This window comes from Panulirus ornatus, chromosome 59 (genome assembly GCF_036320965.1).
Source record: "Panulirus ornatus isolate Po-2019 chromosome 59, ASM3632096v1, whole genome shotgun sequence".
Lineage (NCBI taxonomy): Eukaryota > Metazoa > Arthropoda > Malacostraca > Decapoda > Palinuridae > Panulirus > Panulirus ornatus.
The window spans coordinates 4,120,446-4,146,486 of NC_092282.1; the positions used below are offsets into that span (position 1 = coordinate 4,120,446).

The following is a 26,041-nucleotide window of genomic DNA, read 5'->3' on the forward strand; positions in this document are numbered from 1 at the left end:
GTATATACATGTGTATGGGGTGGGTTGGGCCATTTCTTTCGTCTGTTTCCTTGCACTACCTTGCAAACGCGGGAGACAGCGACAAAAAAAAAAAAATATTCATTTTCAGATACTGTAGCATTGGGCCAGTTTCCATGTTAAGACCCATGTGTCCCTAAATACGTTTTAAAAGCCACACTGGATAATGAAAAAAATTTACAGTACTATCAACTTACATTCAGAGTACACATGGACATATGTTAGCTCAAACCCAACATAGATGGGAGTGGAGAAGGTAGAAAACCCCTTATATACATATCATTGGTTCCAACCTATCAACCCACAAAACCTAATCAAGATTGGCTTCATGAGTTAGAAGTAGTGAGGTAACAATCAGACATAAAGACAGACACATACACTTTTGAGCTTTATATATACAGCTTCCTATGCCACCTCAGCAAGTTAACATCTGAGTAAAATGAACATTAGCCTCATTTGCATGTGTCCTTTTTCTGTCATGTATAATGTGCTGAAATTGGAGCCTACTATCCACAGCCAAACCCCTTAGGTTACTCCATGGTTTACCTTGGCTGTTTAAATGCCCTGGTTCAGCCTACTGAAAGTATATCAACCCCATACACAACACTAATCCAGTTGATTTTATTCTGCACATGCCTCTCATCCTCCTGAATGTTCAAGCTTTGATGCCCCGAGCTTCGTTCACTTAATCTCTCTAAACCTGTTGGTGATCTCCACTTTTGTTTTATGACAATCTTTCTTTACTCATCCTCTCTTTTTGTCCAATCCATTTCTGTAAAACCTGGTCCTCTCTCTGTCTGTCAGACAGTTTTTACAACCGCACCTTTCTTTTACACTGTCATTCTTTTCAAATCAATGCACCTTGCTCCAAGTATTGCCCTCTGGCATTTCATTTTCAACACATCCACAATTCCTTTCTTTTGCATTCATGGCCCAAAACTTGCATTCAAACAATTTTGCTCCCAATACATACTTAGCTGAGCAAGAAAAGAAGACAGTATTTAAATTCTGGAATAAGAAGTATAATAAAAGCATTGTTACTTAAAACCAATGATGCAAATAAGATGCTAAACAAATTTCTACTGAATAAGAAAATGTATGAATTTGAGCATAGTTAAATTCTCTAATCATATTTTTTTACAGTATATGATTTTAAAAGTTTAATCAAGACAGTTGACCAATGTCCTTCAAACATTACTGAGAAAGTTAGTAAGGGTAGCCCCCACCCTCTTTTTTCGCATTCCCAATAAAAACATTACTGATGGTCTGCTACATGGTATCAGCACTCAAACAGTAACTTGAATATTCATGTTTTTGTCATTCTTTCTTTCATTATCTTTCCTTACTTGATTTTGTATGCTTCCTTACTTCTGCTTTCCCCTCTGTGTATACTAACTTGGATAACCTACATGACTTCAGATTTTCTATTTATTTGTTCCAAGCAAATAAAAGCACTCAACTTAGATGATGACCAGATTCAACATATATATTTCCATAGCAGATGTTTCAAGTGCTGCTTCTGGACAACTTACAGAGATCAGAACACCAGAAGACTAGTTACATAACTATTCTGCAAGATGTTAAGAAAATCCAGCACTACATAAGATCTAAAATCTGAACACCTTCTTGGTGTCCTGGTTACCATCGTTCCCAATCACATCAGTATCTGAAGCCATTTAGCCCATCAGGTAAGGTGACTCAAGATATAAATTAACAAAGATTACAATATATCTAAGAATTTATTAGAAAGTTTTAAATACTATATTTCTGTTATATTGAAGTGCTTTTCAATTCATAGAATTCCATTCTGTGTAAATGGGTACATAGACTTGTGTGTACCCTTTTTCTTTCTTCATATGGAGGCTACCTTGTTAATGAGAAGGCTAAATTGTCAAACTAAATGCAATGTGAAAGGGAAACCATATATCAACCTTATAATTTGGAAGGACTGGATTATTGCTTTGGAGAAGCCTAATCTAATGTGGGCAAAATCAAAAATTGCTTTGTACTTCCCTATTTAGAGTGAATTATATGACTTCAACTACTCTACAAATCATAATCCAAAATCATCTACTAAAAGAACCCTTAATAATGAAAATCAACAATGAATTTTCTCCAAACTTCAGCATTCAATTAGTCTCAGCAACTGCATTTCAGATGCATGTATGATGTTAGCATAGTGGCCCACACACTGGGAAGCCACAGGTGATACCTTCCCAACAGAGGCCTTTCGTGGCTACTTTATTCTGACTAAGGATGCCAGTTCCTGGAATCCTGCCATTTAAATAAATTCCTAAAGAAAGGAAAGCATCAACAAGAAATTAGTGTTTTTTCAAGGTGCGATGCTGCTGTTTACTAAACAGGTTTCTCTTTTTATATTGATATTCACATAAATAGTGCTTAACAGTGCATTACTTTTGCCTAATTCATTTCCTGGCTGAATTCCTGGTGAATTCTCTGTACTTTAAGAAGATGAGTGTCTTCACTTCATGTTTCTCACAAGTGCAATTTAGATGATGCAATTCAGGCTGAGTTTTTGTTATGAAGATGTTCTATGTGGATATAGTCACCAAGACAAAGGCTCATCCCAGTTATTGAAAAGACTTGAACTATTTACATGGGGTGGCAAGGAGTTACAAAACAGTTCAAGATCATATTGGATCATTCATCTGATGATACTTCACTGAATAATAGCAACACAAATAAATACTTTACAGTTAATGAGTTCAGTGCTGATATCAAGAATAATCCACGTAAACATATACTGCATAACATTAGTAACCATTTGTATTTTGCATTTTTTCTGCATCACCATGCACAGAATTAAAAAAAAATTCTGAAGCATTACTAGATGTCAGAAAATACTTAAAAAAATAACCAAAGGGAAAAATAATGTTAAGCAGGCTTCTCATGGAAAAAAATATAATCTAAAACATTTCATCGAATAAACATTTCTTGTTTCATTAGTCTTACTGTCTAGTAACTTTTGGACATCCCAGTACAATGCCTAAGTGCTTCTATACTCCATCAGTTAAAAACAACCCCTGAAGAATCATGCCAAAATTTAGTTGAGTATAAGTTTCCTAAAATCATGAAAACAAAGCTCTAGTTCCAACAGTTTTGTTTGCAATGAACTGTCAAATCTCAGCTCTTGAGAAAAATTAAATCAAAATGACCTTTTGACAGTGATAACTACCGAATCCAGAGGGCTTGAATCATACTCTAAAAGAATTACTGATAAAAATTAATCATGAAATATTTGACATCTAAACACAGTCAATGAAGCACACATGACAGTGAACTTTGGTTGAAGCATCCAGCCTATCACAGCATGGGTGGTGAATAAGTCTAAAAGGGCTTTTTCACAGACAGTTAACAAGTAATAGTGACACCACTCCATACTCTTTCAATAGCATCCATGACTTCCTTTTTGTTGAGGTAAAATTTCTGCCAGGAATATGAACAGAAAACTGTCTTTATTCCAAAGTTGGTGGTGTGCACATCAGATTCACCATGGGTTATCTGATTCTCTCTGTTGGCTTTGCTGTTCCGTCCTTTTCCTCTAGTCTTGAAGGTAAATTTGTGGTTTTCCTCTTGATGTTCTTTAAAATAGAAAATTAAAAAGTTACTTTCTAAACAGGAAGGGGAAATTCCCTTTTAAGAGAAATTAGCTCTGAAGCACAGCAAGGTTAATTTTTCACTGAATAACTTTATCAGATTATCCCTTTCAAGTCCAAGTCATCAGGACATTTTATGAAAGACAATACAAGGCAGACTGAGTGAACATGCCATATACATGTGCAATCCAAAGTACACTAGTAGAGGCATAGAAACCTTAAGGCTTTGGAAGATGAAGAGGAAGACATAAAAGAAAACAAGGGGAAGGAAAGAAAAAGGAGAAAGATGAAGAAGCAGCAAAAAATACTGATCAAACAGATTTGTATAAGGTTTTGTAACTATCCAAACATAAGAACACAAGATGTTGTGCAGTACAGATGAGACAATGTATACTCCACAAACAGCAGATAATAACTATCAGCAAATTTATCCTTGTCCTACATATAACAGAACTTTATCAACAAATGAAAGTGAAACATATTAAATCCAAGAAAAATTGCATATTACCATTAAACAAAGACTTTCTTGGTCTGATCTTGTTGGCTGTTTCTCTTTTGCGTGGTGAGGTGTCCACACTGATGCATAATCTCTCCAAACCAGCTGCTTCATCCTGCAAAGAATTTTTAGTAGAGGTGTGATGTACAAAATACTGCATTAATGTTTCTTGCTACATGTGGATAAGTGGTGCTCTACAATGATATCTGGAGTACATGTGCATCAATATTTTATGTGAGTTTTGACATTTGAAAAAGCTGTTTCTTTATTAAACACCATGTTTCCCATATACCAGGTTAATTTGAAATAAATCACAAATCCCTCTTCACTATGTTTATCTTTTGATTCAAGATAGACACCAGCTGAGATTACTTAGCTGTCACTCAGCTCTCTTTACCCTCTTGAAGTTTCTCCTCCTATCAACTGCCAATAGTCTATTATAAAACTCCTTTGATGCCTCATGGCCCACATAAAAGATTAGTGAGTTGGCATACCAACAATCACTGCCTTGTGTTGTGTCCCATTTCTTTATGCTTGCTTTAATGATGGCTATCATGAAGGCAGGTTCCAGTTTCACTTCAATGCACAGTTAAGGAATACACCTTACCCTGCTTTACATGGGAGAGGCATTTTGGGAAAAATATGAATGTAGCAAATCTGTGGAATGTGTTCCTGACTCCTCCCTAAGTCCCCCTTTTTCCACTCCCACCTCAGAAAAAAGTGCACACCAATTATTCACAGGTATTATCAATAAGGAGCTAGTGCATGGATCACGTGAGTTTTAAGGCATCAGTTTTTAATCCTAATATTCTACTCAAATCACCAACATTTTTCACACTTCATTTAAAGGCTGCTGCACTGTTGTAGTCAATCTAGCATATACTAAGCTAGACTGAGCCACTACATTTATAATTTTCTTTGCATTCTCAATTGTGCATGAAGCTAGATTCATCCTTATTATACCGAAGTTTGAGAAAGGCAACAGACTCACCTCTCTGAGCCTATGTGGTGAAATCCCATTTTCAAATTCAAAATTACCTCCATTTTTTTTAATGGGGTGCCATGATCCTAGATTATGATCCAGAAAGTGTGAAGCTTAATAAATGCATGCAAAACACATGCATGGTGTATTGAGGCTTTGGTGCTAAAACACCAAGGCCCAGCATTAAGTACAGTAAATGTTTTCAATAAATACAACACCAACAAGGCCTTTTTCACTACCAAAAAATTGATCAAATTCATAAAAACACAACAGGGAAGAAATCTAAATGAAAAGTCCAGCTGGGTCTAATTTGCTACCAATGTAGCATTTTCTGCTGCACCTAGTGTCTCAGGAGTCTGTAGCGGAAGTGAATCATAGGGTGGGGGAGGGGGCGAATATTCTGGGAGCCTTGAAGAATGTTTGGAAGTCGAGAACATTATCTCGGAAAGCAAAAATGTCTATGTTTGAAGGAATAGTGGTTCCAACAATGTTGTATGGTTGCGAGGCATGGATAGAGTTGTGTGGAGGAGGGTGGATGTGCTGGAAATGAGATGTTTGAGGACAATATGTGGTGTGAGGTGGTTTGATCGAGTAAGTAATGTAAGGGTGAGAGAGATGTGTGGAAATAAAAAGTGTGGCTGAGAGAGCAGAAGAGGGTGTTTTGAAATGGTTTGGTAACACGGAGAGTGGGGAAAGATTGACCAAGAGGATATATGTGTCAGAGGTGGAGGGAACGAGGAGAAGTGGGAGACCAAATTGGAGGTGGAAAGATGGAGTGAAAAAGATTTTGAGTGATCGGGGCCTGAACATGCAGGAGGGTGAAAGGCATGCAAGGAATAGAGTGAATTGGGACTATGTGGTATACCGGGGTCGACGTGCTGTCAATGGATTGAACCAGGGCATGTGAAGCGTCTGGGGTAAACCATGGAAAGTGTGTGGGGCCTGGATGTGGAAAGGGAGCTGTGGTTTCAGTGCATTATTACATGACAGCTAGAGACTGAGTGTGAACGAATGGGGCCTTTGGTGTCTTTCCTAGCGCTACCTTGCACACATGAGGGGGAGGGGGTTGTTATTCCATGTGTGGCAAGGTGGCGATGGGAACGAATAAAGGCAGACTATGAATTATGTACATGTGTATATATGTATATGTCTGTGTGTATATATATGTGTACATTGAGATGTATAGGTATGTATATTTGCGTGTGTGGACGTGTATGTATATACATGTGTATGTGGGCGGGTTGGGCCATTCTTTCGTCTGTTTCCTTGCGCTACCTCGCTAACGCGGGAGACAGCGACAAAGCAAAATAATAATAAAATATATATACATATATATATGGATGGGGTTGTTAGGGAGGTGAATGCAAGAGTTTTGGAAAGAGGGGCAAGTATGAAGTCTGTTGGGGATGAGAGAGCTTGGGAAGTGAGTCAGTTGGTGTTCGCTGATGATACAGCGCTGGTGGCTGATTCATGTGAGAAACTGCAGAAGCTGGTGACTGAGTTTGGTAAAGTGTGTGAAAGAAGAAAGTTAAGAGTAAATGTGAATAAGAGCAAGGTTATTAGGTACAGTAGGGTTGAGGGTCCATTCAATTGGGAGGTGAGTTTGAATGGAAAAAAACTGGAGGAAGTGAAGTGTTTTAGATATCTGGGAGTGGATCTGGCAGCGGATGGAACCATGGAAGTGGAAGTGGATCATAGGGTGGGGGAGGGGGCGAAAATTCTGGGAGCCTTGAAGAATGTGTGGAAGTCGAGAACATTATCTCGGAAAGCAAAAATGGGTATGTTTGAAGGAATAGTGGTTCCAACAATGTTGTATGGTTGCGAGGCGTGGACTATGGATAGAGTTGTGTGCAGGAGGATGGATGTGCTGGAAATGAGATGTTTGAGGACAATGTGTGGTGTGAGGTGGTTTGATCGAGTAAGTAACGTAAGGGTAAGAGAGATGTGTGGAAATAAAAAGAGCGTGGTTGAGAGAGCAGAAGAGGGTGTTTTGAAATGGTTTGGTCACATGGAGAGAATGAGTGAGGAAAGATTGACCAAGAGGTTATATGTGTCGGAGGTGGAGGGAACGAGGAGAAGAGGGAGACCGAATTGGAGGTGGAAAGATGGAGTGAAAAAGATTTTGTGTGATCGGGGCCTGAACATGCAGGAGGGTGAAAGGAGGGCAAAGAATAGAGTGAATTGGAGCGATGTGGTATACCGGGGTTGACGTGCTGTCAGTGGATTGAATCAAGGCATGTGTATGGGGGTGGGTTGGGCCATTTCTTTCGTCTGTTTCCTTGCGCTACCTCGCAAACGCGGGAGACAGCGAAAAATATATATATATATATATATATATATATATATATATATATATATATATATATATATATATATATATATATATATTTTTTTTTTTTTTTTTCCATACGATTCGCCATTTCCCACGTTTGCGAGGTAGCGTTAAGAACAGAGGACTGGGCCTTAGAGGGAAAATCCTCACCTGGCCCCATTCTCTGTTCCTTCTTTCGGAAAATTAAAAAAAAACGAGAGGGGAGGATTTCCAGCCACCCGCTCCCTCCCCTTTTAGTCGCCTTTTACGACACGCAGGGAATACGTGGGAAGTATTCTTTCTCCCCTATCCCCATATATATCCATATATATATATGCTCACCTGCATGTTACATGAAAATACAGCACTTTGTTGTTTTCTACTTGTATCACAGGCTGGTTGTGGTCGTTTGCCATTGTCTATTACAACACCAGGTGAGTGGTTATGTCTAGTCTGGCTGTAGTTTTGGTGGGCATCTGTGGTATTAGCAGTGCAACTGCGATGGCTGCGACGATCATCCCTGCTACCACCATTGCTGTTTCCACTGTTTGTAGTGCGATGATGGTTGGCTACCCATTCCCGTAGTGCTCTTGAGGAAAGGCAAATTTCAAATACATCACATTAAACAAGGATAGCATAAAAAGACTGAAAATTACTATCATGAGTTTCACTTGTAGCCAAGCCATCACGCAAAACATTTCTAAATATCTGAAACATTGCTATTCTCAATAACTTGATGTAAGGAATATATTTGTAGTGTCTAATGTATCTAAGGGTAGCTTTTACTTCTTCCATTCTACTGTAAATGCAGGTGGTAATATATAAACTGGAGATGTGTTTTTTTAGGTGAATTTTTTTCTATTAATACTTGTCTGCCAAAACATAAATGGTAACTGTTTTTAGTTTTCTGCTGAGACTGTGACAAACCATTTTCATGCATGGAAGTATGCAGTATGCAAAGTACATGGAAAAGGAAGGATGAGACTTACTTGACAAAGGGCATCACCATATAAAACATATTGGTTGAACCATTGATCTTGTTAAAATTGCGGTCATTTTTGTGTGACGGAAGCTGGTTGATGTGGAACCACTTAAGGTGTTTAATCTCTCCTTTTGTTCTTGGCACAAACTCTGTAGATGTAGAGACTCCTGGGATGATGTATAGGCGTACATACTGTTCACCAATGGATGTTTCCAGGTATATACTTGGGTCAATCAGTGGAGAAATATCATAACCCGTTTCTTCCAGTACCTAAAGAAATAAGATTTTTGTAAAACGGTAAATCAGTGGAGAAATGTCATAACATGTTTCTTCCAGTATTTAAAACATGACAATTTTTGTAAAACAATATAAAATCAGGCAACAAATTTACAGCACAATCTATATAAAAATAACCAATATAAAGCACAGCAATAGTTCCAAGTGAAATAAAAATCAACATCCAAATTAATAAATCTGCACACATTCTAACACACTAAGACACAGGCATTAGAAACAAAAATACTATAGCATGGGCTACAGATAGGGTTGTGCAGAGGAGGGTGGATGTGTTGGAAATGAGATGTTTGAGGACAGTATGTGGTGTGAGATGGTTTGATTGAGTAAGTAATGAAAGGGTAAGAGAGATGTGTGGTAATAAAATGAGTGTTGTTGAGAAAGCAGAAGAGGGTGTTTTGAAATTGGTTTGGGCACATGGAGAGAATGAGTGAGGAAAGATTGACAAAAAGGATATTTGTGTTAGAGGTGGAGGGAATGAGAAGTGGAAGACCAAGTTGGAGGTGGAAAGATGGTGTGAAAAAGATTTTGAGCGATCGGGGCCTGAACATGCAGGAGGGTGAAAGGCATGCGGGAATAGAGTGAATTGGAACGATGTGGTATACTGGGGTCGACGTGCTGTCAATGGATTGAACCAGGGCATGTGAAGTGTCTGGGGTAAACCACGGAAAGTTTTGTGGGGCCTGGATGTGGAAAGGGAGCTGCAGTTTCGGTGCATTACACATGACAGCTAGAGACTGAGTGTGAATGAAAGTGGATTTTGTTGTCTTTTCCAAGCGCTACTTCACGTGCACGTTGAGGGAGGGGATGGTCATTTCATGTGTGGCTGGGTGGTGACAGGAATGAATAAAGGCAGCAAGTATGAATATGTACATGTGTATATATGTATATGTCTGTGTATGTATATGTATGTATACGTTGAAATGTATAGGTATGTATATGTATGTGTGTGGGCATTTATGTATATACATGTGGGTGGGTTGGGCCATTCTTTCGTCGGTTTCCTTGCGCTATATATTGCATGCCTCTCACCCTCCTGTACGTTCAGCTTCTTTTTCACTCCATCCTTCCACCTCCTAATTTGGTGTCCCACTTTTCCTTGTTCCCTCCACCTCTAACCCATATATCCTCTTTGTCAATCTTTCTTAACTCATTCTCTCCACATGTCCAAACCATTTCAACACACCCTCTCCTGCTCTCCCAACCATACTCTTTTTATTTCCACACATCTCCCTTACCCTTTCATTACTTACTTGATGAAACCACCTCATACCACATATTGTCCTCAAAACATTTCATTTCCAACACATCCACCCTCCTCCGTACAACCCTACCTAGCTCAAGCCTCACAACCATATAACATTACTGGAACTACTATTCCTTCAAACATATCCATTTTTGCTCTTCAAGATAACGTTCTCTCCTTCCACACATTCTTCATTGCTCCCAGAACTTTCACCCCCCTCCCCCACCCTGTGACTCACTTTCACTTCCGTGGTTCTATTCGCTGTAGAAGTCCACTCCCAGATATCTAAAACACTTCACTTCATCGTTTTTCTCCATTCAAACTTACATTTCAATTTACTTGTCCTTCAACCTTACTGAACCTAATAATGCATATGAGCGTGTATGTATGTAAGTGTATATATGAATGGATGGGTCTTTCTTCGTCTGTTTCCTGAGGGGTCAACATGGCATGGGCAAAAGCATGGCCCACTTGTGGCCATCTTAAATGAGAGGTATGAGAATAGGTATGAGGGAAAAAAATTCAAGAACTCGTTTATAAGGTTCCTGCAGCTTCAAAATAAATAAGGTGAAGGACAGCTATCAACTATATTATTAAATGACTGAAAAATAATATACAGCCTTCAAATGTAAATAATGTAGGGTGTAGAAAGCTGTACCAAATATTCCAATACATGAACAAACAATTTAATGCAAACCCACTCACTTCTCTGATAGCACACTTATGAGGTTCCTCATCCACGATGATTTTGCCTTTAGGGAACCCCCATGAAGATCGATGCCAAAACCCCTGTTAGGAAAGATATATTGAAAACAAAATACATCGAGCTTTAGCATATATGAATAATACGAAATTCTGGAATAAAGAATAAAACATGTTTAAGAATCAAGATAAGCAGTTTTGATAATTTTAGTAGCAAAGAAAGTATAAGATAGAAATGGGAAATAGAGCATAGAAAGTATAAGATAGAAATGGGAAATAGAGGAACACATTCTTTCGCCTCATGACAAGGATACTAAATCTGAGAAAGAGGCTGGAGAGAATGTCACGCAAATTTTGATATTGTATATAAAGACAGGATGCTGTAGAATGCAAATAAGAGTAAATGACTAATTCTTGAGAGAGGCATTGATATCACAGTATAAGTTTGCATGGTATTAATGCTGCATCATTAAGACTACATTAGAAAAGCTAATGGAATGCAATGAAAGCACATTTTTCCATGCACATATCAACAAAGGGATCAAATTCATCCTGTAACTGGAAAGGTTACTGTTACCATCCTCTTGGAATTCAAGGCAAGTACAGTTAGTCAATTACAAGAAAAAACTACAATAATCAGTAAATACTATGTCATTTATAATATCTTGGATGAACAGAGCCATCAAGGATAAGTTATAATGAATCATAGCATTCACTTACTTTAAGGTACTGTATCTGTTCAAATAGCCAGACTGACAAAGGTTACCATTCATGACTGTTCCAGGCAGTTAAACTAACCATTCTACAGCCTTGCACTGACATCATAGAGCAACCTACCTGTACTAGCAAAACCTGAGAAAGGTCCTCATTTAGCAAAAGCCCACCATATGTAGGTACACGAAGCTTGAAGTCATGAAAATCCTGAAGCATATCCTCTATGGTTCCTGAGTGCGGCTTTATCCCTAAGTGCTGCCAAGAAAGTAAGTTTTAAGTAGAGATACACATCTGAGGAATATGGATGACATTCTTGTTACATGGTCCAGGAATACCAATAACAAGTGCTGTATGAACAATGTCTATGATGAGATGTGGTGAAGAGTATTATGGATGATGAGGAGGGTGGGATGAAGAATATCAAAATGAGTGTAATGTGGTAAATAATACTGGTGTTGAGTAAGATAGGGGGAAAATAACAGAAATTAGCATCTTATAAGATCACTGGTGTAATTCTGTGAAGAATGTCGAAAGATGAGTGCAAAGATTATTAGTAAATGTAGTGAGGAATAATGAGAAGTTAATGTGATGATCAAAGTCACTAATGACCATGATGAGAAATGCTGGTCATGAATGATAGGTGGTGAAGGATATCAAGGATGAATAAATTTAAATTTATGGTAATGTAGGTTAAAACTAAGAGCAATATGACAGTAACTATTTTCTGTCTTTCAGTTTATAATTAACTAGACATGGTAAACATAAGTCAGTATGCATAATCTTTTATTCTGACTTCATCAGAATATTCCATAATGATTGAATAATAATAATAATAATAATAATAATAATAATATGTAACATGACAGAAATGCTTACATTAAGTATCTGCAGGGCAAATGAGTCAAATTTGAGATTGTTAAGCTTCTCGTCCTTCTCTGCATATTCATCCAGATAAAACCAGTATGCAAGCTCTGTCAGGAAGCACAGAGATATGGGGTTCCCCACTTCTGACTCTGGAGCATCCAGCAGGAATCGACTGTTAAGGGAACACTTTGGTCAGTGATAACTTGTATTTATATTCTCAGTTGATAGGTGATTTACACGTTTAAAGATAAGTTATGCAACTGCTAAGTTTAATGACAAGTTATGCGACTGCTTGGTGTGTAATGATGTCATTACTAGGTCAAATGGTATTTACACAATTATTATTATCAAAAACCTTTGTGTTTACTGGCAACAGCATTTCCTGTCACACTATTAATGATATAAATTTTATAGCACATGTATATCATAATATAAAGTGATGTTTGTCAGCATAACTCTTCAGTTATCTTCAAGCAGCTTGTCATTCAAACCTAACACATCATAAACACCTACACCTTAACACAAAACATGGCATTATGTCTTTGACCTACTGCCATTTTCAATCCCAGCACACATCCAGCAACCCAGCCATCACCCTTTTGTCTCATTTGCCTCCTCTCTACTTAAAGATTCAGTTTCCCTCAAATATTATATTCAAAATCAGCTTCTTCGTGGTTTTCTGATTTGTCCAAATCACACAGTCATCTATCATTTCTATCTGAATCTCATCAATTTATACTGCACATTACAGTAAAAGGATGGGGCCCACTTGTGAGTGCTTTACCTTTTCCCACCACAATTACCTATGAAAGTCCTCATGATTTCTTTCCATGGATATTCAGAGTCGAAGGTGGCATACAGCATCTATATAAGCCACTAAAATGCACTGTATTTATTTAAACATGGGTATGATATACAAAAACTTTTTTCCTCTAAGGCTCATCTATCTGTTTATGATGCTACCTTGCTCATGCGGGAAATAGTGAACACAAAAAAAGAACACAGTATATGCAAGTGAACACTTATAAAAAAGAATACACCGTGTGTGCCCAGCACTTTCCCAAACCATGTATATAATGAGTGATAGGTTTCTAACAGGCTTCAGAATTTTTTTGTGGTCTAATTACAACTGCAGGTGACATGGCATCTATATATGCTTCTAGAAAGCATCAGTCTATTAAAATGTAGGCAAGAAATTTGAAAGTGTATATAAACATGTTCGATACTTTCCCAGTAGAACATATGCAGTACATATGGGAACAGCATATATAGGTTTAAAACCATATACTTTCAACATACTTTATACACCTGTCCTGCTGTTCCTCTTATTTTTTACCTCCTGTTTGCACATTAGCTCATCCTTCCTTTCTTGTTTATCTTTTTTTTCTAAATAAAAACATGAAGTCTAATACGTATTTGAACCACAGTATGGTAACTGGCACTAGCAACGTAAAATATAAAGCATCACAATCACCTACAATTCATCAAACAGAGTGGAACCACAACATCAAGTTATGATGCCAGATTTATACATTTAATACTGCTATCATTTTTTAAATAAATTTCTCTTGCATTAGTGTTTATATTTCATATGAAAATGAGGTTAATTTTCATTCATTCATATAATCTGTCTATGCAACTGGTATGTTGAATAATGTATATAACATATGAAAATCCTTTTTTCTATACTAGTTTGCCATTTTCCACAAGCAATGTAAAACCAAGAACACACAAACTATGGATTTATTTGCTCCCATCCACATACACTCACTGAAACCATATATATAAAAAACGTGTATATATGTATGGAAGATAAATGGATACCAACCATGGACAGTTTAAAGCACCTCAGATACGACAGGCCTAGCCAGTCAATATGGCTTTCACTGACTGGCCTCATTGGCATGCCAGAGAATAGTACCTTACTCTTTACTTTTACCAAATGTGAAGTAAAACAACACAGAGAAGTTTGTGTGGGAAAGACATGTGCATATAAAAATCTTAAGTGGCAAAGGTGTTTGAGGGGAAACATACTGTATGCTACTCCCCTCTCAATGTGGGATATCTGGTACAAATAAAGACACGTGACAAATTGCAGCTCACCTGGCTATGTCATCCAGTAGATCTATGGGAATGGCAAAGTTGTGTTTAGTCACTGAGGTTGGTGCCATAATACACCTGCCGGAAAAATTTGACTGAGTGTTGTGCCTCAAAAGGTTTAGGAAGTAGAGAATTTATAAAAACCTAAAGTTTAACATTCTTAGAATGTACTGAAAGTTATTACTCAAATACATGTGATTCCCTATCTGGAAAGTAATGAAGGGCTTGTAATAAGCCATCTTACAGAAACACAACTGGCTGGAACGCAAACTCTAGAAGTGAGGAAGTGAATCCACCAGATCTCCAGCAACAACTTGTGACTAAGCAGCTACACATCACAGTATAAGAGAAAAGTCATGGCAACTACATCACTACATGCATGCTTATAATGTACATTCAAAAGAATTGCAGAATACAATTCTAAGCATAAGGTAATAATCTTACAATATAAGAAGTAAAAATGTTTTGACTTAACCAGAGTGAAAAAGATGCAATCAAAATTTCATTAAGAAAATGCATGTGGAGATATTTAAAAAAGACTACGAAAATTTGATAAATCAACTAACACTGACTGTGCCATCCCAAGTTTCATACAAGAAATTTTTCCTTCTCTGCCCATTGAAGACCCCATCAAATGAAAAGATTCTAAGAGTAATTTTATTCATATCAGTATTATGCAATCTGATCAATCAAACATTAAAAGTTAAAGGATGATAACTTGTTCAATCCAGCTTGCTTAAATTACTCAACAACCCCTTATTAATTCTTCATTCCATCTATACATGCCACATAATCCTCTCAAATGAATACTTTCCATGGACTAGATTCCTGATCTCAGTGACTACCTATAGATTTAAAAAACTGACAGTTTTTCTATCTTACAATAGTGATAAAGTTTATGACCAATAAGGAGACAAATACTGTTTAGATATACAAAATACTTGTTAACCAGCCGAATCTGTTTCAATTAAATGTGGGGAGGCTGGGGCAGTGGAGCCAAAAGCCATCATGTCATTTGCTCATGTTTTTGGAAGCTGGAGCAATGCTGAAATTGTGATATATTTTTAATGTAACACATAAAACTAGGACAATATTCAGCTGCTGAAGGGAAGTTAAGAGAAGATATCACATTAAATTGATATCTAAAAGTGTCTTTTTGTATACTTTCACATTATCCCTTAATTTTCCCCAAGGTTCATAACCACATTGTCCACTTATTTCTTATTGAACAATCAAGTGGTAATCCATCATGCTCCCTCTGCCCCAATTTATTCTCTGCAATAAATTTTGTTACTCCATAAAATTCTAATACATTCCATATATAATGTTATGGAACTTATCCAATAATAACAGGCTTCCATTTTTCAGCTTCCTATTTCCAGAAATGTCCGTAAGATTAAAGCCTTCTTATCAATGGACACTGTTATTATTGTTTCATCAATACACACCAATATTTACATACCTGTCATCAATTTAGATAAGGGTACAGTAATTATTTTCTGACACCGAAAAGCTGGAGAATTTATTTGATACCTAAAGCCAAATATTTTCTATTGTACTCTTGCAAAAGACAAATTGACATAAATTCACTGAAATTGTCATTAAAAACATACTATTCCTCAAACTAAACTTTTACAATTTTTTTCACATTCCCCTCTTACTCCACCATAAAAACTGGAATTCTCAGCCTTCAACCCCTTCTTCAGTAGGTTCCTTACGTAGCAAACTCCTAACATTCAGGTTAGTCGCCTCAGTATTATCCCAAGATTTTCGCATCTTCCTTTCTCAGCATCTGTTTGGCCAGGCTGGACAGTGGGGCCACTAACCTTCATCACGGACTTATCTACATCCATCATTGCCTATATCAATTAGACTGGAAGAAAAGTACACCTCACCCTGAAGCAATCAGCTGCAACTGATACCACACGAACACGCAGGAAGTGATAGACTCCTATAATGAAATTGTCCTTCTTGCTCTCGACCCCCGACCACTGATGTTGTTGTGGTTTAAGGTAAACAACAGTGTTGCCATGTCTCCTGTCAAATACATTTATTCTTAAAACTATATATATAAATATATATATATATATATATATATATATATATATATATATATATATATATATATATATATATATCATCAATCATAGTGCTCCAGGACCCTTTTTTTCCTTGAAGGGGTCCTTGTATTATTCCAGACCCCTTTTCCAGAAATTCTTGCAGCCCTAAAGCAGCAATACATCCATTGGCAGGGAAATGAGTGAATCCTTTGACGTTAGAAGCTTTTCTTATATGAGAAGTTCGCTGATGTGACTTTTTATACATATCTATATATAATTGTTGTATACCACATAGTCCGTTTAAGCTACATGATTTTTTCAGAATCGAAAAAAAAGTAGTTTCCTATCATTTCATAAAGCAGTTTTCAATGTTCAGGTTTTGACTATGAAGTATACTGTACAATAATTATGCATGAAAGCGAAGTTGAACTGTGCATACAGTTGCAGACACTGCATTTCTATGTACTAAATACAGAAAATGATAAAGAACTGTTTGTTAGGGTTTATATACAGAAAAGGACGACTAAGACCTCTTAAGCGTATCTGACTGAAATCCATGAGTCAAATACAAAAAGATATACGTATGATAACTTGAGCCTTGAAAAAATATAGACGAAAAAGAGTCGAAATATAGCCTAAAGACTGACTAGAAACAAAGAACCAGATTTTTAAATCATATATTTGAATTATGCTATGGATCCAGACAATTACTCTTGACTGATAATAGCTACTATATTCATCACATATATAAATTCTGGCATAAGGTATTCAACTCGCGCTACTGTTAGCAGAGAACTTTGCAAATGTTAATAGTGATGCTCTTTTATTGTAAAGTATCGTCCTCCAGTTGTTACTATGGAAGTATTTGGCTCGAACGTTTATACATGAATTATCCTACAGACAAGTAGGGTACAATCTGAGGCAGGATAAATCTCTGATGTAAATGATAACAGGTATGATATTCTCTCTCTCTAGGTAAAGTTATTGCTGTTTGATGTTATGTGTATGTGTAAGAATAGTTGCTGTTATTGCTGAAAGGAACTGTAAGATTATATTGATCACGTCTTCATTCGCCATTAAACATGATCAGACCATTATTTGCTGATTCTATTATATTTTTGCAGTGAAATTCTTCGGTTGTGTTACTGATTAGAATAACTTTTCAATATTCATTTTCAGTTCTCATGTTTTATTTTTGTAGATCACATTATTGATAAAAGTTTCATTATCCGGCAGATTGTTTCATTCTTTATCTAGTACTTTATTAGTTTTACCACACATCGAAGTTCTACTTAGGATATTGAGTGGTTGTATTGTGTTTAGGGGGTACAGTGAGTTTCAGGACAGGTTAGAGCATTATATTTATTCGATGGCATTAAGTCCATAGTTATGAGGGTTATTAAATCAGGAAAAAGTGCTGCTAATTAATATAAAAGTGGATGAAGTACTTGTAAATATTAACCTATTGAAATAGATGTGACATATTTCTGCAATATGTCAAATCAAGTCAAAATAAACCAGAATAATAGTGTATGCAATCGAAATTGCCTAAGCAGTGGTTAATTGAGTTGGTGGAACAGTAATGTAAAAAAGACTATTATTTGTTAGTTAATGAAAAAATCATTTTTCTCAAGTGTTCTTGCCAGATCTGTTTCCCAGTTGCTGATAGTTTACATCTGAAACTGAAATAATACAGTTAAGAATCCATTTTGTATATGAAATGAAAGAACATAAAAGACTTATTAAACAAGTAAGAAACAATTGATATGGGCCATAACCAGAAAGAAATAGAAAACTAGTGATGGGAGCTTATCATCAAGACATTAGGAAGTGTCAACATGTCCTCAGGTGTTGTTGGCACCTTGTTTATGTGATGTTTTGGTGCACTTGCTATTTTTTTTAATAGGATAAAGCCCACTTTGTTTTATACATCTCCAGTTCTTTTAAAGATCTACGTATAAGTAGATTCATTATGACATTTGTTATAAGATTTATGAGTTGAAAGTCATATCAACACATCCATATGAGGGAATGTTTGACTTTACAAAGGAGCACCTTTCATGTGACTCTGAGTAGAAATGAAAGTGGAGTGAGACTCGGGAGAAGGGAAGAGTTAATTGGCCTAATATGCCGTCCCTGATGTGACATGCATTAGAGCAAGAGGTATCAGATATGATGGGGTGGATGAAATTTTGTTGTCTTCTCAGTATATGTAAATGATGCATAATGAAATTCCATCTTAGTGGCGTACTCTTTGCTTGAGCACTCGTACTTGAAAGGGTTAAGTGAATGATGGAGAAAAAATGTAACTGGAAAATTAGATTTTTTTTTTTTTTTTTTTTTTTTTTTTTTTTATACTTTGTCGCTGTCTCCCGCGTTTGCGAGGTAGCGCAAGGAAACAGACGAAAGAAATGGCCCAACCCCCCCCCCATACACATGTACATACACACGTCCACACACGCAAATATACATACCTACACAGCTTTCCATGGTTTACCCCAGACGCTTCACATGCCTTGCTTCAATCCACTGACAGCACGTCAACCCCTGTATACCACATGACTCCAATTCACTCTATTTCTTGCCCTCCTTTCACCCTCCTGCATGTTCAGGCCCCGATCACACAAAATCTTTTTCACTCCATCTTTCCACCTCCAATTTGGTCTCCCTCTTCTCCTCGTTCCCTCCACCTCCGACACATATATCCTCTTGGTCAATCTCTCCTCACTCATTCTCTCCATGTGCCCAAACCATTTCAAAACACCCTCTTCTGCTCTCTCAACCACGCTCTTTTTATTTCCACACATCTCTCTTACCCTTACGTTACTTACTCGATCAAACCACCTCACACCACACATTGTCCTCAAACATCTCATTTCCAGCACATCCATCCTCCTGCGCACATCTCTATCCATAGCCCACGCCTCGCAACCATACAGCATTGTTGGAACCACTATTCCCTCAAACATACCCATTTTTGCTTTCCGAGATAATGTTCTCGACTTCCACACATTTTTCAAGGCTCCCAAAATTTTCGCCCCCTCCCCCACCCTATGATCCACTTCCGCTTCCATGGTTCCATCCGCTGACAGATCCACTCCCAGATATCTAAAACACTTCACTTCCTCCAGTTTTTCTCCATTCAAACTCACCTCCCAATTGACTTGACCCTCACCCCTACTGTACCTAATAACCTTGCTCTTATTCACATTTACTCTCAACTTTCTTCTTCCACACACTTTACCAAACTCAGTCACCAGCTTCTGCAGTTTCTCACATGAATCTGCCACCAGCGCTGTATCATCAGCGAACAACAATTGACTCACTTCCCAAGCTCTCTCATCCCCAACAGACTTCATACTTGCCCCTCTTTCCAGGACTCTTGCATTTACCTCCTTTACAACCCCATCCATAAACAAATTAAACAACCATGGAGACATCACACACCCCTGCCGCAAACCTACATTCACTGAGAACCAATCACTTTCCTCTCTTCCTACACGTAGATACCCCTTGTAATAATACTCACTTGTAAATTGCAGCATTAGGGGTTTCATGCAACGCTGATGGAAAGATTTTCATATATATCAAGTATTATCAGATCATTAGATTATGATTATGTAACCTTAGGACCCCTTTGATGGGGCTCTTTAGCTTGAAGAATGCATTTCAATCAGTAGCGGGGAAATGAATATGGACTACTTGTGAGTGATGAGTTTTTGAGTTTTTTCTTGAGACTGTGCTCCTTTTCATCCATGGATGATGATTCAACCTCACTGAAGTTGACTCCACTTGCTGTATAACCTCTTGCAAGTGGAGTCTGGTAATACAGGTAGGTTATTATGAACTGTGGGAAAAAGGATTGTAAGGGTTACTCTTATATAAGTTGAGCATTTACTTGGAAAAAATGAAATTGAGTTTTTAAATGTTTAATATTTTTTGTTTTCATGGTGTAATAAGTATTTTAAACTTATATAACCATTTTTCACTTATTGTTTTCTCCAACAGCTTTCTTAATCATCCTCAAAATGGGTGCCTGCCATTTTGTTGGCATTATATGCCATCTCAAACCTATTAATGCAAAGTTCACAAAAACTTTATAAATTCCAGTACTGGGCTAAGGCAGACATACAGATAATGATCATGTGCTCTGAATTGTTCCTCCATAGCGTGCTAACATGTTTTTTATTCATACATTGAGCTATTGTGATTTTGAAAATGCTAGTGTTTATTAGCTTGTAACTGATACTATCCTGTTTTCACATCTTTTCTTGTACCATTCCTTTTTTTTGTGGTCCAGTCTAGTGATTTTAGTCTTGATGGGAGAAATTATCACTTCATTACTCCTGTATTTGCTCCATCCATATTGAAACTAAATATGTACCTTGGTGAAATATACATAAGCTTTCATTTCACAGGTAAAACCCAGTCAATTTTATAGTAAACGTGAGAAAAGACAGACAACACACCAAGATCCAGTGCTCTTTTCCTCATCAGATGCAGAAATCAAACCTATTTAGATTTAAACAGTAAGGGATACTACATTAAACACTACCAGAAATTTACAGATTTTTTTTTGTATTTTCTCTTTTTTGTCAAAAGTTAACAATTGCCTCACATTTAACTGAAGTAATAATTTGGCATGAGTTTTGTAGCATGTTGATCAGTTTTTTATTTCTTTAAGGAAAAATGGTATATGCTTTTTACTTTATATTTTGTATTAATACTTGGCAATGATAGACAAACCTTTTTTTCACAAGCAGTTTAAAAAAAGAATATTGTGTGTAATGTCAATGTGCTACCAATAGAAGCTGACACATTTTTGATACTGTGCAATTGCATCTGAATGTATTTTATCAGAGGCTTGTTGTGTAAGTTTTGTTGTGGTTTGAACCTAAAGAAACCTAAAACTGACACACAAAACATTTCTGTTAGTTTTTAGAATATTTCATTCATGTGTACATTATTCTTTATTCCCTAACTTTTACCTTTGTGTTGTTCATTCTCAACTCTGTGTAGATCATAGTTTTTCTAGATACATCCATATAATGGCAGAAAGATGTTCAGTAACTGGTAAACAATAAGACAAAGCCCCATACTGTTTTACCAATGGCTCTTTATGCTTATGAGACAGTTTTGAAGTTTACCTTAATATCTATAAGAAACTGCAGGAACCCGTAACAGGGGTCTTAAGGTGCCAGGAGTAGACAATGAAGTGCCTCATTTGCTCACATCTGCTCTTTAGCAGTTATTTACTGTATATTGCATTTAAACCATATCCTTCTATGGACAGTCATGCCCCAAAGACATTGTTGTGGTTTTCTGTGACTGCTTGGGTGCTTAGGGGACTGATCTATAAGAGCCACCATATTGCTTGGGTGTTAATGGGGACTGGTCCATAAGAGCCACTATATGTATTTATAGGACAAATGGATAATCAGTCAGATACAGGTAGTGGGTTTCTTTCTTATGAACTGGTGGCATGGCTAATAGCATCTCAACCTGGCATTCAGCAAACAGTGGTTTAAGCACTGCTGATGGAGGTGTAGAATATATTATGTAAAGTGAATGTTGTTATGCACTTAATCTAAGATTGTATAGCCTTCCTGTTTGCCACTGTCTTGGTAAAATGCTTCTTCTGGTTATTGGTGCTTGGTGGACTAGTCCTGGAGATTCATGATACCTGTATACAGGATGAATGAATATTCGATTATTCAAATAGCTGGTTCCTTTCTCATACCCAAATGGCCAGGCATCAATCAGTGGTTCAATCCCTGCTGATGGAGGTACAGGAAATGTTCAGTAAGCAGCATGCTGTTACACACTTATTCTAAGATCTTATAATCAACATGTTTGTCAGTGTCTCATTAAAAAGGTTTTGCTGGTTACTTGTGCTTGGGAGACTGGTCCCATGAGATCCATGATGCCAGTGCAAAGGTCAAATGGATATTCAGTCAGTCTTATAGCTAGTGCCATTCTTTTAGCCCAGTGGCTTGGTTAATAAGATCCTTGCCTGGTACTCAGCATACAGTGTTTGAATCCTGCTGATGGAGGACAAGAATATGTTCTTCAAAGTGTGTGTGTTTTTGCATTTGTTTTAGATCTACCCATCTTCAGTACTTTTTTACTGAGGGACCATGTCTCAGACATACAGCACCATCATGACTACTATATATACCACCAAACTATATATACCAAACTATATATACCACCAAACTATATATACCAAACTATATATACCACCAAACTATATATACCACCAACTCCTAAATGTCCCCAGGGCTTTTGTCTCCTCACTCACTGTATGGCTTACTTCAGCTCTCATGGTTCATTCCACTACCATGTCCACTCACAGGTATCTAAACAACCCTCTTCCTTCAGGTTTACTTCATTCATGCTCACACTCATAGCTGACCTGTATCACTTCCCTGCTAAACCTTAACACTTTACTTTTACTCACATTAACTCTCAACTTGTTCCTTTCACGAACACTCCCAGTATCAGACACTAACTTTTGCATTGATAATAGAAGAAGGAAGGAAGACTTCATAAGATTAGAATATTCTTACTCACTAGTTACCCCACTGTTTCATGCAGTAATATTATTTTTCTTTGATTTGAGTGAATTATTGGTATCTAGTTGTTAGCTTAATTTGTACTTCTTGTTTCTTGTGTTGCCACTACTTTGCATATGCAAGAAAATGGTGGACACATTTGAAAGAAAGAAAAAGTTTCTTATGATGTTACAAGGTACACTAAAGTTACACTTAGGAGTAGGACACCAAAAGAATGCACAATGAATAACAGCTCTTTGTGGCAAAACAAAAATATTATTCTTGTTCATCTGTTGAATATGTATTGCTTTCTGGTGAGACCAAAGTCATGCAGTTACGGAGAATGTGCATTCAAATGTGTCACTGCATCTAGAGGTTTGTGGCAATAAGCTCTTGCTCTAACTTATTTTGCTATTTATTTTTCAAGGATTATCAGAATTGAATTATCTGATATCCTACTATTCTGTGCTGTAGGTTTGAAATCATATGAATATATATATATATATATATATATATATATGTATATATATATATACACACCGGTCTTTTCCCATCAGGCTCACACAGCCAGCAGATTGGTATTAAGAATGTATGGTGTGGAAGGCAAGTTGTTAGAAGCAGTGAAAAGTTTTTATCGAGGATGTAAGGCATGTGTATGTGTAGGAAGAGAGGAAAGTGATTGGTTCTCAGTGAATGTAGGTTTGTGGCAGGGGTGTGTGATGCGTCCATGGTTATTTAATTTGTGTATGGATGGGGTTGTTTGGGAAGTGAATGCAAGAGTTTTGGAAAGAGGGGCAAGTATGCAGTCTGTTGTGGATGAGAGAGCTTGGGAAGTGAGTCAGTGGTTGTTCGCTGATGATACAGCGCTGGTGGCTGATTCATGTGAGAAACTGCAGAAGCTGGTGACTGAGTTTGGTAAAGTGTGTGAAAGAAGAAAGCTGAGAGTAAGTGTGAATAAGAGCAAGGTTATTAGGTACAGTAGGGTTGAGGGTCAAGTCAATTGGAAGGTAAGTTTGAATGGAGAAAAACTGGAGGAAGTAAAGTGTTTTAGATATCTGGGAGTGGATTTGGCAGCAGATGGAACCATGGAAGCGGAAGTGAATCACAGGGTGGGGGAGGGGGCGAAAGTTCTGGGAGCGTTGAAGAATGTGTGGAAGTCGAGAACATTATCTCGGAAAGCAGAAATGGGTATGTTTGAAGGAATAGTGGTTCCAACAATGTTGTATGGTTGCGAGGCGTGGGCTATGGATAGAGTTGTGTGCAGGAGGATGGATGTGCTGGAAATGAGATGTTTGAGGACAATGTGTGGTGTGAGGTGGTTTGATCGAGTAAGTAACGTAAGGGTAAGAGAGATGTGTGGAAATAAAAAGAGCGTGGTTGAGAGAGCAGAGGAGGGTGTTTTGAAATGGTTTGGGCACATGGAGAGAATGAGTGAGGAAAGATTGACCAAGAGGATATATGTGTCGGAGGTGGAGGGAACGAGGAGAAGAGGGAGACCAAATTGGAGGTGGAAAGATGGATTGAAAAAGATTTTGTGTGATCGGGGCCTGAACATGCAGGAAGGTGAAAGGAGGGCAAGGAATAGAGTGAATTGGAGCGATGTGGTATACCGCGGTTGACGTGCTGTCAGTGGATTGAATCAAGGCATGTGAAGCGTCTGGGGTAAACCATGGAAAGCTGTGTAGGTATGTATATTTGCATGTGTGGACGTATGTATATACATGTGTATGGGGGTGGGTTGGGCCATTTCTTTCGTCTGTTTCCTTGCGCTACCTCGCAAACGCGGGAGACAGCAAAAAAAAAAAAAAAAATTTTATTTTTTTTTTATTATATATATATATAAAATATATATATATATATATATATATATTTTATATATATATATATATATATATATATATATATATATATATATATATATATTATTATATATATATATGTATATGTTCCCAGTGAATGTCGGTTTGCGGCAGGGGTGTGTGATATCTCCATGGTTGTTTAATTTGTTTATGGATGAGGTTGTTAGGGAGGTGAATGCAAGAGTTTTGGAGAGAGGAGCAAGTATGCAGTCTTTTGTGGATGAGAGGGCTTGGGAAGTGAGTCATTTGTTGTTTGCTGATGACACAGCATTGGTGGCTGATTTGGGTGAGAAACTGCCGAAGTTGGTGACTGAGTATGGTAAAGTTTTTGAAAGAAGAAAGCTGAGAGTAAATGTGAATAAGAGCAAGGTTATTAGGTTCAGTAGGGTTGAGGGACAAGTCATTTGGGAGGTAAGTTTGAATGGAGAAAAACTGGAGGAAGTGAAGTGCCGTACATATCTGTGAGTGGATTTGGAAATGGATGGTACCATGGAAGTGGCAGTGAATCACAGGGTTGGGGAGGGGGGAAGGTTCTGGGAGTGTTGAAGAATGTGTAGAAGGCGAGAACGTTATCATGGAGAGCAGAAATGGGTATGTTTGAAGGAATAGTGATTCCAACAATGTTATATGGTTGTGAGGCATGGGCTATAGATAGGGTTGTGCAGAGGAGGGTGGATGTGTTGGAAAAGAAATGGTTTGAAGTGGTTTGATCGAGTAAATAATGAAAGGGTAAGAGAGATGTGTGGTGATAAAAAGAGTGTGGTTGAGAGAGGAGAAGAGGATGTGTGGAAATGATTTGGACACATGAAGAGAATGAGTGAGGAAAGATTGATAAAGAGGATATATGTGTTAGGGTTGGAGGGAACAAGGGGAAGCGGGAGACCAGATTGGAGGTGGAAGGATGGAGTGAAAAAGATTCTGAGTGATCGGAGCCTGAACATACGGGAGGGTGAAAGGCATAAAAGGAATAGAGGGAAGTGGAACAATGTGGTATACCAGGGTTGACGTGCTATCAGTGGATTGAACCAGTGCATGTGAAGCATCTTGGGTGAACCATGGAAAGGTCTGTGGGGCCTGGATGTGCAAAGGGAGCTGTGGTTTCGGTGCATTACACATGACAGCTAGAGACTGAGTGTGAACGAATGTGGCCTTTGTTGTCTTTTCTTAGTGCTACCTCACATGTGCATGGGGGGAGGGGGGTGCTGTTTCATGTATGGTGGGGTGGGGACAGGAATGGATGAA

At 37.6% G+C, this 26,041-nt stretch overlaps 2 protein-coding genes across 7 annotated transcripts in view; one reads left to right on the forward strand and one right to left on the reverse strand.

Annotated features, from left to right (window-relative positions):
* Window positions 1–1,743: 1,743 nt before the first annotated feature.
* On the reverse strand, window positions 1,744–16,357 carry LOC139767275 (m7GpppN-mRNA hydrolase-like). Its single transcript, XM_071696460.1, has 9 exons — window positions 16,222–16,357; window positions 14,330–14,404; window positions 12,239–12,398; window positions 11,486–11,617; window positions 10,652–10,735; window positions 8,414–8,676; window positions 7,767–8,013; window positions 4,144–4,246; window positions 1,744–3,620 (listed from the first exon to the last, which is right to left on the reverse strand). Exons 2-9 carry the CDS (start codon window positions 14,395–14,397, stop codon window positions 3,391–3,393), a joined length of 1,287 nt encoding a protein of 428 aa, XP_071552561.1. The 5' UTR covers window positions 14,398–14,404; window positions 16,222–16,357; the 3' UTR covers window positions 1,744–3,390.
* Window positions 16,358–17,184: 827 nt separating this feature from the next.
* The window catches only part of LOC139767276 (phosphoribosyl pyrophosphate synthase-associated protein 2), a 48,180-nt gene continuing 39,323 nt past the window's right edge, over window positions 17,185–26,041 (forward strand). For 2 of the 6 annotated variants that reach the window (XM_071696462.1, XM_071696466.1), the window contains exon 1: window positions 17,185–17,339. Coding sequence is in view for 3 of the 6 variants with exons in the window: in XM_071696464.1 (XP_071552565.1) it covers window positions 20,884–20,915 (32 nt within the window). In the remaining 3 variants the exon portion in view is untranslated. Of the gene's footprint in view, window positions 17,340–20,804; window positions 20,916–26,041 lie in introns of all 6 variants that reach the window. The other 4 variants (XM_071696464.1, XM_071696461.1, XM_071696463.1 and 1 more) reach the window with 4 other exon arrangements.